The sequence below is a fragment of the Zalophus californianus genome, chromosome 8 (assembly GCF_009762305.2).
Source record: "Zalophus californianus isolate mZalCal1 chromosome 8, mZalCal1.pri.v2, whole genome shotgun sequence".
Lineage (NCBI taxonomy): Eukaryota > Metazoa > Chordata > Mammalia > Carnivora > Otariidae > Zalophus > Zalophus californianus.
This window is the reverse complement of record NC_045602.1, coordinates 126,904,571-126,924,735: the sequence shown is the minus strand read 5'-3', so window position 1 is coordinate 126,924,735 and position 20,165 is coordinate 126,904,571. Positions and strand designations below refer to the sequence as shown.

Genomic DNA, 20,165 nt, shown 5'->3' with positions numbered 1-20,165 from the left:
GCCGCGGCGCGGGGGCCTCCGGGATATGTAGTCCCGAGGCCACGCCCAGCACTACCGGTCCCAGGGGGCCTTGCGCGGCCTGGGCGCTAGGTGCCCCCGCCCGGCCCAGCTCCCGGCGACTGGAGGGCGTGGCGGTGTGGACCCTCCGGCCGCTCTGCCTCGATCCCTGCCGGGAGCTGCGGCGGCGTCCGGAGGACTAGAATGTTGCTCTGGCCCTGCCCTTAATCTTGTCATACTTGCCTTCGTCCAGTAATATCTAACATTTACGGAGCGTTTATTGTGTGCCAAGTTCTGATCCTCAAAACAAGCATCCTTTTGGGATCACTGTTATCCTCATTGTTCAGACGAGCAAACTGAGGCACAAGGTCAGAAGCCACCGGGTTGTTCATTAGACGCTAAAGCCACTGGGCGAAAGGTTGTTTGGCAACAGTATATTCACTATATATTCAGTCCCTAAGTATCATCCCACGGAGTAACTTGCTTTGCAGTGGACAGAACTGGCAGACACCACCTTAACCGGGAGATCTAATCACCAACACTATCGCTTAGCGTCACCAATAATGGATCTGATATTATGTGTCTCCTGATATGATGCAATGGGGATGGCATTATGCCTCCTCTGTAAAATCCTTGCCCAAATAATAGCTACCCTGAACCTAACTATGGAGAAACAATCAGACAAATCCAGAATGTGGGACATATGCTGCAAAACACCTTTCCTGAGCTCTTAAAAATACCAAAGCGGGAAAGAGGTGAAAACTAAACGCATTAGGTGAGCCTCGATTGGATCAAGGTTTCTTCCTTAATGTAAAAAGGACTTCGGGAGGGAAATTTTAATATGGACTATATATTAGATAATACTATTGAATCAGTATTAAGTGTGTTGAGTGTGGCTAGAACAAAATCACCGCTTTATGCTCCACCATAACCATTTCCCACCCGGACTGTGGCAGTAGCTTCCTCACTGTTCTCCCAGCTTCCTTCGTTCCAGCCTTTCAAACTGGAGTCCCTTCTCAACATAGCAGTCGGAGAGATCCTGGTAGAAACCAAGTCACTTTATGTCTGTCATCCAAATTCTTTGCAGTAACCTGTAAAGCCCCACACAACCTGTCTTTCCCTCTCAGTCATCTCTCAGTTCTTGTCCAACTCACTGCTATATTCCAGGTCCACTGGACTCCTCGGGGCCCCTTCAACATGCCTAGCACACACTGGCCTCAGAGACCTCGCATTTGCTACTTCTACCTAGTTCATTTTTTCCCCGGGAAAGCTCAATTTTTTTTTTTAACTCACCACCCTGTTCAAGACCTGAGCTGAGATCAAGAGCCGGTCGCTTAACCTTAACTGCCTGGAGCCACCCAGGTGCCCCTCCCCTGGAAAGTTGAAATCACTCCCTCCCTCATCTCCCCCATGGTCATTGTCCAAATGTCACTTCTTCAGTGAGGCCTTCCCTGATTTCTCTACTTTATAAAGATTTCTTTTTAAAGATTTTATTTATTTATTTGACAGAGAGAGACACAGCCAGACAGAGGGAACAGAAGCAGGGGGAGAGGGAGAGGGAGAAGCAGGCTTCCTGCGGAGCAGGGAGCCCGATGCCGGGGCTCGATCCCAGGACCCTGGGATCATGACCTGAGCCAAAGGCAGACGCTTAATGACTGAGCCACCCAGGCGCCCCTATTTTATAAAGACTTATTTATTTATTTGAGAAAGCGAGACAGAGAGCACGAATACACACGAGCACAGGGGAACTGGCAGAGGAGAGAATCTTCAAGCAGACTCCCCACCCAGCGCTGAGCCCCACATGGGGCTTGATCCCAGGACCCATGAGATCATGACATGAGCTTCAACGAAGAGTGAGATGCCCAACCGACTGAGCCACCCAGGTGCCCTGATTTCTCTATTTTAAATTCCTGACCACTGCAGTCCCAGCTTTCTCTATCCCTCTTCCCTTTTTCATCTCTCTTCATAGCACTTTTTATCATTGGAAACACCATATATTTTTGTTTACTTATGGCATTTAGTACCTCTTTTCCTCACTAGATTGAAAACTCTGTGAAGGTAGGACTTCTATCTCTTTCATTCTCTGATGTATCCTCAGTACCCACTACATAGTTTAGCAATAGTACTCGCTCAGACTGTGTATGTTACTTGGGTTCAATCCCTCGTCAGACAACCGATAATAAATACTATGTTAGATGCTGAGAACCCAGAGATGAATGCTAAGACCCACGTGAACTTTCTCTTGAACAGTTGCAGCTGTCCTGCCGCTCTCCTTGCTTCTCCCTTTAGTGATCCCATAAACCAGCCCCCCACACAGTAGCCAGGGGGATCTTTAAAAAATCATATACTAAATTATGTTCCAGTGACACCCTATTGCATTTGGGATAAAACCCAGACCCTAATTGACTTGGTCTCTGCTTCCCTCTCTGATCTCAGGTTAATATATCTTTTCTCATTTCTTACCCCATGCCGACACTAACATTCCTGATGTTTCCTGAACTTTCCAAGCATGCCTTAGGGCCTTTCACTTGCTGTTCCCTTTGCTGTCTGGAATTTTCATTCCTCCTGGCTTGCTCCCTATTGTCATTCAGATCTCTGCTCCTTATGGTCACTGGGGTGGGTCTTCCAAACCCTAAGTTCCAAGAGGGCAGGAAGTTTGTTCAGTTCACTGCAGTGTCTCTAGCACCTAGATTAGTGTCTGGCCTACAGTAGGTATTTAAATGTTTGTGAAAGAGGGCCTCTGGGTGGCTCATTCAGTTGAGCATCTCTTGGTTTTGGCTCAGGTCATGACCTCAGGGTCCTGGGATCCAGCCCCAAGCTGGCTCCGTGCTCAGTGGGGAGTCTGCTGGAGATTCTCTCTCCCTCTCGCTCTGGCCTTCCCCCACTCACATGTGTGTGCTCGCTCTCTTTCTCTCTCTCTCTCTCAAATAAATAAATAAACTTTAAAAAATAAAAATAAAAAAATAACTATTTGTGAAAGAAAGGGGGAAAAAAAGAAAGGAAAGAAGGTAAAAAGGAAACCAATCTGTCAATTCTATTAACATATACATATGTTCAGCTCTCTGGTCTCAGACCTAGTTTGTGGCAAAATGACTAAACACGCCAAGAAGGTCGGAATTGTATATAAATACGGGACCATTATGGTGCCTCCCACAGGAAAATGGTGAAGAAGATTGAAATGAACCAGCATGAAAGTACACTTGCTCCTTCTGTGCCAAAACCAAGATGAAAAGAGAAGCTGTGGGGATCTGGCGTTGTGGTTCCTGCCTGAAAACCGTCGCTCGTGCTCCCTGGCCCTACAGCACCGCTTCTGCCATCAAGGTAAAGGCGGCCATTGGAAGTCTGAAGGACTCAAGAGACCAGCAGAAGCTCCACCATTTGAGACATTGCTAGCCTATAATAAATGGGTTAATTTATGTGACCAAAATATGGACATATATAAAAATACATATGTTCACACAAAGTGGGACTGATATTAACAATTAAAAAAAAATATGTTCAGGGGCGCCTGCGTGGCTCAGTCATTAAGTGTCTGCCTACGGCTCAGGTCATGATCCCAGGGTCCTGGGACTGAGTCCCACATCGGGGCTCCCTGCTCTGCGGGAAGCCTGCTTTTCCCTCTCCCACTCCCCCTGCTTGTGTTCCCTCTCTCACTATGTCTCTGTCTGTCAAATAAATAAATAAAATCTTTTAAAAAACAAAAAGTATGTTCAAAAATAGGGAGGCAAACCATAAGAGATGCTGACCTTTAGGAAACAAACTGAGGGTAGCTGGAGGGGAGGTGGGTGAGGGGGATGGGGTAACTGGGGCATGGGCATTAACAGATGAACACTGGGTGTTATATGCAACTGATGAATCATTGAATTCTACCACCAAAACTAATCATACAGAATATGTTAGCTACATTGAATTTAAATAGAGAATTTTAAAAAAATAAAAAACAAAAAAATTTTTTAAATATGTACAAGTTGTTTGAGAACCCAAGAATAGAGCTTTTAACTCAAGGGATATCGGAAAAGGCTTCCAGGAGGAAGCAACTTCTGCGCTGGCTTTGGCAGGGTTTTGATGGCACCTGTTCCTAATCCCATACTGAGCGACATCTGGGAAACACTATTCTAGACTTAAAATCTAAGCCACATGAGCGACACGGTCTAATAAAGAGTTTGTGAAGATGCCTGCTATCATTCCTTCCTGTTTGCACAAGCTAGTCCTCCATCAAGAGGTAGACTTTATTTCCTCTTCCTTGAATTGGGGTGGCTCTAGGTCTGTTGGATGAATGGAAACAGTGGACATTATATGGTAGGACTTTCAGCTCCTACCTTATGATGACTGGCAGCTTCCACTTCCTTCCTCCTGGAACCACCATGTTATGGGAACCCCAAGCCACATGGAGAGGCCACATGGAAAAAGAGTGAGGCAGTCCGTCGACAGCCCCAGCTAAGATCCCAGCTAGTAGTAACTGCCAGCCATATGAGTCAGCCTTTTTGCACATTCCAGTCCCTGGGGGCTCCGGGAAGACAGCTCCTACCAACAAGATCTACAACAGAAGAACCACCCACTAAGCCAAATCAACGTACAATATCATGAGAGATAATGAAATGGTTGTGCTTTAAACCACTGAATTTTGCAGTGATTTGTTACTCAGCAATTGATAATCGAAACACTGCATGTGTGGACTTTTGCCGACCTGTGGCTGAGAACCTTCGGTAGGCAGGAAGAGTAGTCTCAAATCCTGAAACTACCCCAATAAAATTGGCTTGGCCTAGGGACACAGAAGCATAAACACTGTGAGGATGAGATCAGAAGGTCACCTCGCTAAAGCCCTCCAAAAATGAAGAGATTCTTCCTACAACCTTTCTGATTTCACAGAGCCTCTGCTTCCATGCTCCCAGGATGGGTGCTCATTTCCTCAAGGGCAGTTGTGCTGGTCAGTGCTCTTGGGTTGCAAGCAACAACAACAGACTCTGGGACAGAGTGAAATGATAGGCAGGAACTCACAGAATCAAAGGGAAGACTAGAGGATCAGGCCAGAAATGTCAGAAACTGGAGGGAAAGAAGATCCTGAATATCTTTTCTGCAACCAGCAGTAAATCTAGAGATCAGTCTTTTTTTTTTTTCCTATATTCTCATCACCCTATTCCAAGATTCAAATTCAAAAGAGGAGCTTGTCCAGGGGTGCCTGGCTGGCTCAGTTGGTGGAGCAGGTGACTCTTGTACTCGGGGTTGTAAGTTTGAGCCGCACCTTGGGTGAAGAGATTACTTAAAAATCTTAAAAAAAAAAAAAAGGAATTTGTTCAATTGGTCTAGCTTGTGTCACATGTTGGATATGCAAGTAATAGGCTACTAGACCAGTAATCATACTAACTAGCCTACAATTTACTCTTAAATAATTCAAGGGGGGAAAAATACAAACACACACACACACGGAGAGAGAAAGTGCATGTGAGCAAATGTGGCAAAATTTTACCAGTTAGTAGATTTAGGGGCGCCTGGGTGGCTCAGTCAGTTAAGCATCTACCTTCGACTCAGGTCATGATCGCAGGGTCCTGGGATCCAGCCCTGCGTTGTGTGGAGCCCCTTGTGGAGCCCAGCATATGGCTCCCTGCTTAGCAGGGAATCTGCTTCTCCCTCTCTTTCTGCCCCTCCCCCTACCAATTGTGCTCTCTCACGTGCTCTCTTTCTCAGATAAATAAATAAAATCTTTAAAAACTATATTTAAAAAGAATTAATAAATCTACATTCAGTGTTTGCAGGTGTTTATTGTATTATTGAAAATTTTCTGTAGTCTTGAAATTTTCCAAAATAAAAAAGTTTGGGGGAAGAAACTTCTGGCAGAAAAAAAGATAATCCTAGCCAGCACTCATAGAAACCTTAGATTTACCAGACACAAGTCAAAGTCCATTGCATATATTAATTCATTTAATCCTTGTGCTAACCCTAAGCAGTGAGTCTTTTAGTATCTCCATTTTACACATGAATAAATGGAGGCATTGAACAAATTAGTAACTTGCCCAAGGGTATAAGCTCCTAAGTGCTGGATCAGGAGGATATAAACCCAGGCTCAAGATCTTAACTATTATGCTTTATTGCCTCTCCATAGATGCATAAACAATAAAGACATTTAATTGTCCCATATAATACGTCTAGAGGTAGACAGTTCCAGAGTGTGTTCATCAAGAACCAGGATGAGAGGGCACCTGGGTGGCTCAGTCTGTTGAGCATCTGCCTTCAGTTCGCGTCATGATCTCAGAGTCTTGGGATAAGCCCCGCATGGGGCTCCCTGCTCAGCGAGGAGTCTGCTTCTCTCTCTACTTCTGCCCCTCCCCTGCTCATGCTCGCTCGTGCTCTCTCTCTCTCTCAAATAAATGAATAAAATCCTTACAAAAAAAAAAAAAAAGAGCCAGGATGTTACAATCCTTCTGTTCCACCATCTTCAGCATATTGGCTTTCTGTCCTTAGTTTGTTGCCTCATGGACACAAGATGGCTGCCACAGCTGAAGAATCAAATCAATTCACATTCCAGTTCAAATTCAGGAAGCCAAAAAGTGATTAGGTGTCAAGAGAGATGCCGTATCTCTCCACTTTTCTTTCAGACTAAAACTCTTTCCCAAAAGTTTCTGGCTCCCCCTCACTGCCCCCTGGCCCCACAGTAAATGTCCCCTTACATCTCATTATACTGGAGATATGGGCCCCATGGGGACCCCTGGCTACAAGGGGATCTGGGAATCCAAGCATTTACTATTTCAACCATGCACTTTGAGGGGATGAGTGAATGTTTCTCAGTTGTTTGGTGTAGCCCAGAGCTTCTGCTTTTGTCCCTGCCCCCCTCACGGTCCCCTGCATTCTTGCTTCTTTTATTGTGTGACAATATAGCCTAGTGGTTAAGAGTGTGGGCTTTGGCACCCACTGCCTGACTTGCTCAGCTGGTTCTGCTACTTATAAACCTGTGTGATAATGACTGGTTGCTTGAACTTTCTGTGCCTCCATTTCCTAAAGTGGGAAATAAAATAACCCCTACTTCTTGTAAGGATTAAATAAAACAATACAGTGAAAGCCCTAAAAACAGTATTGAGCACAAAGTACACCTTCAATAAATGTTAGTAATGATAGCGTATGGCAGTTCCAAACTCAGGGCTTGCAGGAATTAATACCCAAAGGTTAGTAACAATTTCCTCCTCCCCCCGCCCCACCCATTTTGCCTCCTTATATTTACTACAGTCTGAAATTGCCCTGCAAGTGAAAATAGATTGCTTGGGTGGATATCTAAGGCCTGCATCTGCCTAAAACTCTGTTTTGAAATATGCAATCTGAAAATGAGCTGGCCCGGGTCCAGGCTCCACCCCGAGGCTATGTGTACTCTGGACCTCTCCACTCCTGGCTGGGACACACAGCTGACGGGGAGTCAGACAGACAGGCAGAAGAGACTTAGGACCAATGAACGCTTTATTTGTTGTTTTGCTTAAAAGGGGAAAACACCTCTGTGAAGAATCACATTTAAGGCAAATTTTTGGTGAGTAAAGAGCAGCCTGAGCTTTCTGACCCGGAGTAACCTGGTTCACACCTCTTGCTTTAAACCTGGATGGGGGGTTGGTGACCTGTGATTTTTGTTCCAGAGTTGTCGCATGAACCAGTTGAAATTGGCACCTGGACTGGCTACAGTAGGCTTGCCCCTCCCCACTACCTGCAAATGACCCCACACAGGTGGAAAAATCTTAAGCCCAGCTCACTTTTTGCCTTTTTTTTTCTTTCTGAGACTTACTAAATGTGTTTGCTTTGGGAAAAATTAGTTTGCTACCAAATGCTTAAAAAGTACCCATTGTGGGAGCGCTAAAGGTAAAAAAAAGCATCAGCAAGTTTGAGGTGAAATTGGAACTTCCATACACTGCTGGTAGGACTATAAATGGTGCAGCCACTTTGGATAACATTTTGGCAGTTCATCAAAATGTGAAACATAGAGTTGCCCTATGATCCAGCAATTCCACTCCTAGGTATATTCCCAAAAGAATTTAATACGTAAGTCCACGTGGGGCATCTGGATGGCTCAGTTAGTTAAGCATCTGACTCTTGGTTTCAGCTCAGGTCATGATCTCAGGGTCATGAGATCGAGCCCCACATCGGGCTCCCGGCTCAGCACAGAGTCTGCTTGAAATTGTCTCTCCCTCTCCCTCTCCCTCTGTCTCTCCCGCTTCTGCTCTGGCTCTCTCTCTTTCTAAGATAAATAAATCTTTAAAAAATAAATAAACAAAAATAAAACAAGGCGCCTGGGTGGCTCAGTCGTTAAGCATCTGCCTTTGGCTCAGGTCATGATCCCAGGGTCCTGGGATCGAGCCCCACATCGGGCTCTCTGCTCAGCGGAAAGCCTGCTTCTCCCCCTCCCATTCCCCTGCTTGTGTTCCCTCTCTTACTATCTCTCTCTTCAGATAAATAAATAAAATCTTTTAAAAAAAAACGTAAGTCCACTCCAAAACCTGTACAGAAATGTTCATAGCATTTATTCATAATAGTCAAAAAATGGAAACAACCCCAATGACCATCAACTGATGAATGGTTCAACAAAAATACCCGCTCAGTGGAATATCATCAGGCAATAAAAAGGAGTGAAGTACTGATTCATACTATAACATGGGTGAACCTTGAAAACATCATGCTAAGTGAAAGAAGCCAGACATATATCACACGATTCCATTTATATGAAATGTACAGAATTGGCAGATCTAAAGAAACAAAAAGTAGGTTAGTGGTTGCTAGGGACTGGAGAACGGGGGCATGGGGGATGGTGGTGAAGGAGGGGTGCAGCATTTCTTTCTGGGGGGATGAAAATATTCTGAAATCAAATAATGGTAATGAGGGACAACTGGGTGGCTCAGATGGTTAAGCGTCTGCCTTTGGCTCAGGTCATGATCCCAGGGTCCTGGGATGGAGCCCCACATCCTGCTCCCTGCTGGGCGGGGAGCCTGCTTCTCCCTCTGCCTCTGCCTCTCTCTCTCTCTCTCTCTCTGACTCTCGTGAATAAATAAATAAATAAAACATTAAAAAAAACAAATAATGGTAATGATGGCGTGACACTGGATATGCTAAAAAAAAAAAAACCACTGGGGCATACCCTTTAAAATGGTGAGGTTTATGGCATGTGAATCATACCTCAATAAAGCTCTTTTTTAAGTGTCCATTGTGGTTAATGCAATTGTGAAATTAGTAATTTTCACATTTTCAGGTATATGAAAATAAAAATTTTTTATTTATTTATTTTTTTAAAGATTTTATTCAGTTATTTGAGAGAAAGAGAGGGGGTGGGGAGCAGAGGGTAAGAATCTCAAGCAGACTCTTCACTGAGCATGGAGCCAGATGCGGGGCTCGATCCCACGACCCTGAGCTGAAGGCAGACGCTCAATGGACTGAGCTCCCCAGGTGTCCGAAAAGAAAAAGTTTTTAAATAATGGTAAAGGGCGCCTGCGTGGCTCAGTTGGTTGGGCGACTGCCTTTGGCTCGGGTCATGATCCTGGAGTCCCCAGATCGAGTCCCGCATCGGGCTCCCTGCTCAGCAGGGAGTCTGCTTCTCCCTCTGACCCTCCCCCCTCTCATGTGCGCTCTCTCTCTCTCTCAAATAAATAAATAAAATAAAATAAATGGTAGAAAATCAGAAGGTATAAAGTGGTATAGAGTACAAAGAAAGCTTCTCCCTACTCCTGTTCACCAATCTTGCTCTTTCCAAGCATTACCACCTCCTTTTTTTCTTTTTTAAATATTTGTAATATTTTATTTAATACTTTAATATTTTATTTTTAAGTAATCTCTACACCCAACATGGGGCTCAAACTCACAACCCTGAGATCAAGAGCCAGCCAGACACCCTGACCATCACCATGTCCTTCCAGGGATAGTCTACACCTACACAAACTTATAGATGTGTTGCTTCTTATGTAAACAAGAGCATACTGTCCACAATGTTTTGTCCCTTATCACTTAGTAATGTATCATGAAAATTGCTTTGCAAGGACCTTATCATAAAGTACATAGAGAGCTATCATGCTTCTCTTTTTTTTTTTTAAAGATTTTATTTATTTATTTGACAGAGAGAGACATAGCGAGAGAGGGAACACAAGCAGGGGGAGTGGGAGAGGGAGAAGCAGGCTTTCTGAGGAGCAGGGAGCCCGATGTAAGGCTCGATCCCAGGACTCTGGGATCAGGACCTGAGCTGAAGGCGGATGCTTAACGACTGAGCCACCCAGGCGCCCCTATCATGCTTTTCTTATAAGTATGTGGATGTTATTAGTAGACATTCAGTTTGTTTCCTTTCTTTTACTATTACAATGAATTTCCTTGTACCTCTCTCTTAAAAGCAACATTTTAACAGGTGTTAGTAATCATAAAATATAAAGAAGTAGAGATCTTATTAATGAAGCCTTTTTTTTTTCTTAAGAGAGGAAGGGGATGAGAGGAGCAGAGGGAGGGAGAGAATCTTTTTTTTTTTTTTTAAGATTTTATTTATTTACTTGACCGAGAGCATGCACAAGCAGGGGGAATGGCAGACAGAGTCTCCGGAGAGGGAGATGCCAACTCCCCACTGAGCAGGGAGCCTGACATGGGGCTCAATTCCAGGACCCTGGGATCATGACCCCAGCCGAAGGAAGACGCCTAACCGACTGAGCCACCCAGGTGCTGCTTTAATGAAATCTTTCTAAATGAACTTCATGACGTCAAACTTAGGACCCTCCCAGCACTAGCAGAGGAATGGGACCAGAGGGGGCCATGAGAGGAGACAGAGATGTTCTCTAGCAATGGTCATGTTTTGGATCAAGGCAGCTCAAAGTTCTGAAATGGAAGAGTCACCGAAGTCGGAGCTTTTTGTTTCAGATGGGAAAAGACATCTTTGAAGATGGCCACATCAAGTGTCTCCAATACACAGTACTGGAGTTGGCTTCGTGAGACGATATGCTTTCCAGATAGTGAATCAAAACCCATTTGTGGGTTTGGAAATCAACATCATGGGATTTGCCCACTATTTTAAAACACGGTGATGGAATTTTATGAAATATCAGAGTGGATCTCCCATAATATGTGTTGTTTCTTAAAATTTTTATCTCAAGTATATATAGAAGTGTGAATACTGAATCACAGTGTGAAATATATTCGTCACTGTGATTCACAGTCAAATGCTTAAAGGCAGTGAGCAAGGAGGGCGACTTTCTGGCCCATACATTCTCTTTCATAACCCCAAGCCTTTTTGCCAGACTTGTACATAAAACTGAAAACCAAATCCCCCACTCCCTGCCCATCCCCCCACCCCCCGAGGATAAATTCAAGTGACAAGTGGGAAGGCGATGGTCTGTGAGATGGTGGCCTTGAGGAACCAGACTCAATCCCAACCCCTTCCCCTCCAGAGAAGGATAAATCTGAGGACACTCCAGCAAAATCTTCCCACCTTGGCTTTGGGGCTATTTTTACATTTTCCCTCTCACTGTCCCTCCTCTTTTTGCTTTCTTTTTAAATTCCACAAACAAGGGGCACCTGGGTGGCTCAGTCAAGCATCAGACACTTGATTTCGGCTCAGGTCATGATCTCAGGGTGGTGAGATCCAGCCCCAAATCGGGGTCCACGCTGGGCGTGGAGCCTCCTTAAGACCTTTTCTCTCTCCTTCTGTCCCTCCCCAACCCCTCTCTCTGTCAAAAAAATAAATAAAAGTAAATGAATAAAGTAATTAAATTAAATTAATTCCACAAACAAGATGCCAGGTAAAATCCCTTGACCACACAACTACTCTCCCAGAGCCAACCACCATTACCAGTTTCTTAGGTGTTATTTAAGAGATGCGTTTACAAATGAACACACATGTATAGAGAGAGATACATTTTTGTAACACAAATGATGGTATACTATATGCTCTGCTTTGCCCTTAACTTTTTATTTTATTTATTTTTATTTATTTATTTGACAGAGAGACACAGCAAGAGAGGGAACACAAGCAGGGGGAGTGGGAGAGGGAGAAGCAGGCTTCCCGCGGAGCAGGGAGCCCGATGTGGGGCTCGATCCCAGGACCCTGGGATCATGACCTGAGCCCGAAGGCAGACGCCTAATGACTGAGCCACTCAGGCTCCCCTGCCCTTAACTTTTTTCACTTCTGGTGGGTATCTGGAAGGTCTTTTCACACTGGAACACGCTGAGCAGCTTCATTATGTTTTACTGGCTACATGGCATCCCATCATATGGAGTCTAAAAGGCTTTTAAAGGTTTGCTGACCCCAGTCTTGGAATTGCAGTTTCCTTCTTCTTCTTCTTCTTTTTTTTTTTAATGAAGTTGGGTTCTAAAGTGATGACAGTGAGCTTACTTAAAGGATAAAACTTCTTCTAATTATTTAGTAATTACAGAGTAGGAACATCAGAGGAATGGATGCGTTGGGGCATGAAAACAATATCTATGCCAGGGGTAAATGTATAAGCCAAGAGAAGAGTCTAGCTTTAAAAAAAAAAGAATTTTTTTTAAACCACCCTCTGGCTATTATCAATCAACTGGATTGCAGAGTCTGTTAAGGATAGTCATTATAAAAAAAAAAAAAAAAGGCTAAGCCACTATATATCAATTATGATGACTGCCCCCACCCACGGATCCTTTCTAAAGGAAGGGCAGAAGTCACTGTCTTTGGTACCCACCATTAACTGGTCACTTCTGCTCACGCCACTGCTGATTGGCTCACAATTGGGCATCAGCTCCAAGAGCAGCCAGTCCATGGGCCGGCTAGTGGTTTCTGAGGTGACTGGGCGCAAAATTATTGGGCCAAACAGGAAATAGGTTGATTTGTCAAATTTCCATTCGGTGTGAATTTGAATTAGAAACTATTGAAGGGGGGGGCACCTGGGTGGCTCAGTCATTAAGCATCTGCCTTCGGCTCAGGTCTCAGGTCATGATCCCAGGGTCCTGGAATCAAGCCCCCCATCGGGCTCCCTGCTCAGCGGGAGGCCTGCTTCTCCCTCTCCCACTCCCCCTGCTTGTGTTCCCTCTCTTGCTGTGTCTCTCTCTGTCAAATAAATAAATAAAATCTTAAAAAAAAAAAAAAACTATAGAGGGGGCGCCTGGCTGGCTCAGTCGGAAGAGGGTGTGACTTTTGATATCCGGGCTTGTGAGTTTGAGCCCTTCATTGGATGTAGAGATTACACAAATACATAAATACACTTAAAAACAAAAACAAACTATGGAGTGAATCAGCTAGTTAATAAAAGGATTTGCAACTGAAGGGCTAAAGAGCAGAAAGAACGGACTAGGGTGGGACCTGAAGAATAGAAACTGAATATTCAGAGCTAGGAGGCAGAGAGAAGATGCTGAAAAAGAAAAGTGAAGGTAGTTCCTCCCCAGCAATACAGGAATCTGAACCCCCCCACACACACAAAAATATCTGACAATTCTGGGTAAAAGATAACAAATATTCTTTCAAGTGAAAAACTGAGTTCACAAGAAAGTGAGGGAAATCCCCACATGCCAAGAAACAAAAATGGAACCGAAAACCAAACCAGTTACGTGCACACTGATGCTGCGCGAGCCAGAAGAGGAAGGCATTGAGGGTCTTGGGTTGAAATGCAAATGAGAGTACAGGAAGTGAGGTCCTGGGCTCTTAGGGTCCCCAAGTACAGCCCCCAGAAACAGTCCTCCTTGAGCTAGGACTCAGCAGACAAGTTGAGATGCGATTAGACCCCCAGTGGATAGGATGTGAGGATAGGAACCCTGGAAGAGATGGAATATAATAGAGTGGCCTATAAAGACAGAAAAAAGGAACCAAAATATGAGAAAAGGACAACATATTTCATAAAGATAAGCGAGTTTGACCAAGAACCAAGCAGCATAGAGAGTGAGAAGCTGGTAGGTGCCAGGGAGGGAAAAAAGACACCCCATCGAGACCCAGAGATAGAGAAAGTAATTGAACTTGGTGAAGGGCAGAGCGCTAACTTTGCTAGAGGCATGGTGCAGGCCTGTGACCGTGTGGCCAAGGCCAGCCGAACTCAGACTGCCTGGGAGGCCTACATTCACTCACCTTCTGACCTGAGTGCTTATTAAGTGCTGTGTTTATTTCCCATGGCAGCTATGACAAATTGCCACCGAGTGGCTTAAAGCCACACAAATCTATTATCTCACAGGTGTGGATATCAGAAGTCTGGAGTGGTTCTTATGGGGCTAAAATAGAAGACTACATTCCTTCTGGAGGCTCTAGGGAGAATCTATCTCCTTGTCTTTCCAGCTTCTAGAGGCTGCCCACATTCCTTGGCTCAAGGCCCCCCTCTACCTTCAAAGCCAGGAGTCCCATCAGTCCTACCCCTGCTTCAGTTGTCACATCTTCTCTCCGGCTTCCCTCTTATAAGGACCCTTTATGGTTACATTGGGCCCACTCAGATAATTCCAGATAACCTCTCCATCTCAAAATCCTTAAATTAATCACATTGCCAGAGTCCCCTTGACCGTGTGAGTTAACACGCATGCACTTATTTTAGGATGGGAAATAGCAGGGTGAAGACCTGCTCCCACAAAGCTTGAGTCGGGCGGGGGGAAGGGAGACAGGGAAGAGGGATGGATAATCCCAAAGCGAACACAAAAGTAAGCAAAATCATTACAGAAAGTGACCAAGGCTAGGAAAGAAATAACCACAGGGTGACAAAACAGAGGTTGGGGGCTGGTGAGGCTACCTTAGGATGTCAGGTCAGGCTCCTGAAAGGAGATGACATTTGAGGCGATGCAGGAATGGTGACAAGACGGGAGCCTTCAAAATATCTGAGGAAAGGGCACTACAGGCAGAGGCCACAAAGGTAGGGATTCACCTGGGGCATCCTGGGAGCAGCAGGGTGGTGGCATGACTAAATGGGTAACAAGACATGATCCTGAGTCTGTCCCTCCTACAAGGTTTCTTTAATCCGCTCTTGCTGGCTTTCTGTAAGGATCATGGAGGGAAAAAAAGATTATGCCACAGGCAAGATTCCAGTGAATTTTTTTTTTTTGACAGTATATGGGACTTTATTAAATAAGATACAGATTCAGGGCAAATGAGAAGTGAAGTACCGAGGCAAACTACTATCAGCGAATAATCTGAGCCAAGACAGCTCACAGTAAACATGAAGAGAATGCGGTAGGACTCCATGTGAATACAGATGATGCTAAATGGAAAAGCAAGAGAAAAGGGAGCATAGGAGGAACGAAAAAGACATAACAATTTGTGAGCCATCTCAAGCACCAAGAAAACTTCCTTCGACTGTAGGGCAGAGGCTGGGAACAATGAGTGCAGTCCTGTGCGGCCACGAGCACCAGTTAAGAACTGAAGCGCTGGCTCCAGGGAACCAGATCATGACAGTCAGAAGAGACACAAGTCTAACAGAACCCAAGGGTTAGATCAGCAGCCTCCAGCAAGCTAGGACATGAACTGCCTGCAAGCTGTCTCCAGCTACAGAACCGTACATATACTTAACTGATTTAATAGTAAGTGGAGAGACACAGTTAAGTACACAAAAGCTACTAAGTAGCTTACTTTTATTGAAAGTATCTTGCATTCATGATGGATGCTTTCTAGGTTTTGCCAGACACTTTAACATTAAAGGTTAAATTATTTTTTACATGCAAGTAGTGTGAAGTTTCCCCCACATGGGATCAATGATTTTAAGAAGATGACATAACCACATGGGTTATTTGTCTTTTTTAATCGAAAAGCTAACAGACTGGCTAGTTATATTCCCCCCAAAACCACAAACTGAGTAGTAACTGAGTCTCTAGCCAACATTGTCAAAGCTGAGGATTAAAAATGCAAAAACAAGTCCTTAGATCCAATTAAGGGAGCCCTGCGACATACAGGCTAATCAATACCAGTGGTACTCCTTGACTCCAGGAAGCTGGAAGACATCCTAATAACCCCACTCAAAACATTGACCTCAGGTAGGCTTTTTCCAGTTTCCAACTCATGAAAAAAGAGTATGTTGTTAATTCTATTTCAGAAAAGTTTTTTCAACTTGTTTTATTTACAATGCCAACTTTTAAAAGGTCATTAAACTAAAGTTAACTGGACAATAAACTAGGCAGAAATCGCTTTACAAATTTCAGAAAGCCCAAAATGCCACCTTCTACAGAGAACCCACAGTTCAGGTTTATTTAGAGCAAAGAAAAAAACAACCTTTTGATCTTACTAGAAGAAACTCACCCATAAGTTTGGAATCTGTACTCAAACTACACATGCAAGGAGGACAATATTCTGCTTAAACAACTGATTTGCTGCTGCCATTTGTCTACTGTTTGTCTAATATTAACAATTATAAACAGAGCAGTGCAACTAGTATTTGGAACAATCCTTACAGTGTTACAGTGTCAGGCATAACATTTCACTTCTCTTCACACCACTGTTTCTCTTTGCGTACCTGGGCTTCCACTTCTTCAGTAAAGTCATTTTTGATATTGAAGGTCTTGCAGGTCTCCTCAGGAGTTTTCCCCTTGATCATATTGGCAACAGTCTTGCATGTAACATCAAGCAAACCTTTGATGTCTAAGTAGTTCGCAGCCAGAATAAGTTCAAAAATTGTTCCTTGGTCAACTTTCAGGAATTCTTGGTCCCAAACAGGGGTATCATCTGTCCGCTTTTCTTTGTTCTCATCATCCTCGGGAGGAGGGGGATCATCCTTGTGGTGGGTGCACCACTGAATGACCTTTTTAAATTTTGCTGTGTTAATATTTGGTAGAGGAACTAGGTCATCATCTCCTTCATCATCCATTCCCAAATCTTCCAACATGGTCTTGATAGTCACAGACTGTTTGGCAATTTCAACATCAACCTCAAATATCTCTCCTTCAGAGCTCTGCAACTTAACTGAAGGCATGGTGCTCCGTCTCAGGCAGACTGCAGGCTGTAGGCTGACAAGAACAGAGCGGCCTCAGGTATGAGAAGAGAAAGGCGGAGAACAAGTCCACTTCCAGTGAATCTTTTTACCAGAAGCCCACCCTTTCCTGGAGTAGATCCATCTATTGCAACCAAAAGTTCTAAACCAATATATGACACAAAATAGTGTAAGATACCATGCAAAATGGAGGTCCTTTGGAAAACAATCTAGCTCCTAAAAAGGTTAAACCTAGAGTTACCACATAACTCAGCAACTCCACTCCTAGGTAGATACCCAAAGGAACTGAAGACATACATCTACACAAAACTGTGCACGTGACTGACCATAGCAGCCTTCTTCATAAGAGCCCCAAAGTGGAAACAACCCACGTGTCCATCAACTGATGAATGGGTAAACAAAATGTGGTGTATCCATTAGTGGAACATTATCCAGTCACAAGAAGGACTGAAGTACTGATGCTTCATAGGTGAATCTTGAAACTTTAGGCCTGGTGAAAGATGTTACTCACCAAAGACCACACATTGTAGGGTTCTATTTATATGAGATGTGCAGACAGGCAAAACCATAGAGTCAGAAAATAGCTTGGTGGTTACCAAGGGATGGGGGGAGCAAGGCATGAAGAATGACTGATTGCTAATGAGTACAGGTTTTTTTGGGGGGGAGTGATGAAAATGTGACATTGATTGCAGTGATGGTAGTAGATGTGAATCCACTAAAAACCATTGTAGACTTGTTAATTTTCTTTTTTTTAAATCCTTTTTTTTAAGATTTATTTATTTATTTATTTATTTATTTATTTGAGAGAGAGAGAGCACATGAGAGGGGGGAGGGTCAGAGGGAGAAGCCGACTCTCCGCCGAGCAGGGAGCCCGATGCGGGACTCGATCCAGGGACTCCTGGATCATGACCTGAGCCGAAGGCAGTTGCTTAACCAACTGAGCCACCCAGGCGCCCGACTTGTTAATTTTCTTAATATATTTTTATTTGAATTGTACACATTAAGTGGGTGAATTTTTTTTAAAGATTTTCTTTCTTTTTTTTTAAAAGATTTTATTTATTTATTTGACAGACAGAGACAGCAAGAAAGAGAACACAAGCAGGGTAAGTGGGAGAGAGAGAAGCAGGCTCCCTGCCAAGCAGGGAGCCCGATGCAGGGCTCGATCCCAGGACCCGGGGATCATGACCTGAGCTGAAGGCAGACGCTTAATGACTGAGCCACCCAGGCACCCCTAAAGATTTTATTTCATGAGAGAGAGAGAGAGAGCAACGGTAGGGGGAGGGACAAGCAGACTCCCCACTGAGCATGGAGCCTGATGTGGGGCTCAATCCCAGACCCTGAGATCATGACCTGAGCCCAAGTGGGACGCTTAACTAACTGAGCCACCCAGTGCCCCTAAGTGGGTGAATTTATGGCATGGGAACTATATCTCAATAAAAGCTGATTTTTTTTAAGATTTTATTTTTAAGTAATCTCTACACCCAACGTGGGGCTCGAGCTCATGACCCCAAGATCAAGATTCACATGCTCCACCAATTGAGCCAGCCAGGCACCCCTTGTAACACATATTTTAAAAAATCAGCCTTTATTGATGCGGCACCTGGCTGGCTCAGTGGTAGAGCATGTGACTCTCTTGCTCTCTGGGTCGTGAGTTGGAGCCCCAAGTTGGGCATAGAGACTACTAAAAAAGAAAAAATACATACGTAAATACATAAATAAAATAAATAAAGCATATATTATTAGATACATTCCCTGCCTTCAAGGAACTGAAAATTTAGTTAAGGACAAAAATGATCAAATGTCGGGGCACCTGGCCAGCTCAGTTGGTTAAGTGTCCAACTCTTCATATCAGCTCAGGTCTTGATCTCAAGGTCATGAGTTCAAGCCCTGCATTGGACTCCACACTGGGGGTGGAGCCTACTAAAAAAAAAAAAATTCAAATGTCAGTTGCCCCATACAGGTAAGTTACACAGATGATAACTACTCAAGAGAAATGATGACAAACATGTTAGGACACGTTTCTTGAGTTTTGCTATGTTCCAGACCTTGTCCCATGTAGCTTCCATTTTCAAAGCTTACAGTCCAAAGAACTTGATAAATTCCCAAATGAGTGTCCTGGGGAAAATACATTCCCCATTCTGGGCCTCAGTTTCTCCATTTCTGAAATGAGCTGCTTGAACTCAATGTTTTCCCACGAGCAGGTGAGATGATTTTTAGTCAAATATTCAGACAACTCTAAATAGCATTATAAGAAAATCACCCCTTTTCAATCATCTTCCAATTCTACCTTCAGTAGGAAGTCTCAGTGTGGTGCAATTTCCTTTTTGAACAAAGGACAAGCCATCAGAAATCCTAAAGTTTCCAGCAAGTAACCATATCTAGCCAAAATGTAATCATGTTATGTTGCTTCACTGTCTTTAACTCTACCTTCCATTTATGTCAAGGGACTCAGATTTTCTCCTTACACATTGATATAATGTTTCCTTTAAAAAAAAAGATTTATTTATTGATTTTAGAGACAGAGAAAGAGAGTGCACGTGTGGGGAGGGGCAGAGGGAGAGGGAAAGAATCTCAAGCAGACTCCCCACTGAGTGTGGAGCCCAACACAGACTCAATCCCATGACCCTGAGATCACGGCCTGAGCCGAAATCAAGAGCCAGACACTTAACCTACAGAGCCACCCAGGCGCCCCAATGTTTCCTTTTGAAATAAAGTTTATATAAAATCAGCGAAGGGTGCCTGGGTGGCTCAGTGGTTAAGCGTCTGCCTTCAGCTTGGGTCATGATCCCAGGGTCCTAGGATAGAGTCCCGCAACCGACTCCCTGCTCAGGAGGGAGTCTGCTTCTCCCTCTGACCCTCTTCCCTCTCACGTTCTCTATCTCTCATTCTCTCTCTCAAATAAATAAATAAAATCTTAAAAAAAAAAAGAATTAAAAAGTTACAAGGGTAAGGGTAAAAATCTCCTTCCTTCTGCTCTCCCCAAGATGCCAAGTTTCCGTCCCTAGACGCAGCCGGGCTTACCTGTTTTAGGAACGGCTTGGTGTATGCAGAACCCGGAGGCCTCAGGTGCAGCTGGAGCGTGATGAGCCAAGCAGAAGTAAACATTAATGGCAGGCAGGGAGGCAGGGGCTGGGACATGCAGGCTCTTGTCAGTTGTAAAAGAAGTTTGCAATCCAATTGTGATAGCAATAGCCACTGGATGTGTTTTTGGTAGAGCGGCATGATCTGACTCAGGTGCCAAAGATCAGGTGGGTGATGGGGGGCAGGTGTGGGAGAGGACCAGGTAGGAGGTGGTATGCAGGTGAGAAGCGACATGTG

General features: G+C 44.2%; 1 protein-coding gene across 1 annotated transcript; it reads right to left on the bottom strand.

The window, feature by feature from the left end:
• Positions 1 to 15,995: 15,995 nt before the first annotated feature.
• LOC113938072 (S-phase kinase-associated protein 1-like) lies at positions 15,996 to 17,033 on the bottom strand. The gene has a single exon (XM_035728959.1). The coding sequence runs from the start codon at positions 16,827 to 16,829 to the stop codon at positions 16,338 to 16,340; it is 492 nt and encodes a 163-aa protein (XP_035584852.1). The 5' UTR covers positions 16,830 to 17,033; the 3' UTR covers positions 15,996 to 16,337.
• Positions 17,034 to 20,165: the final 3,132 nt, after the last annotated feature.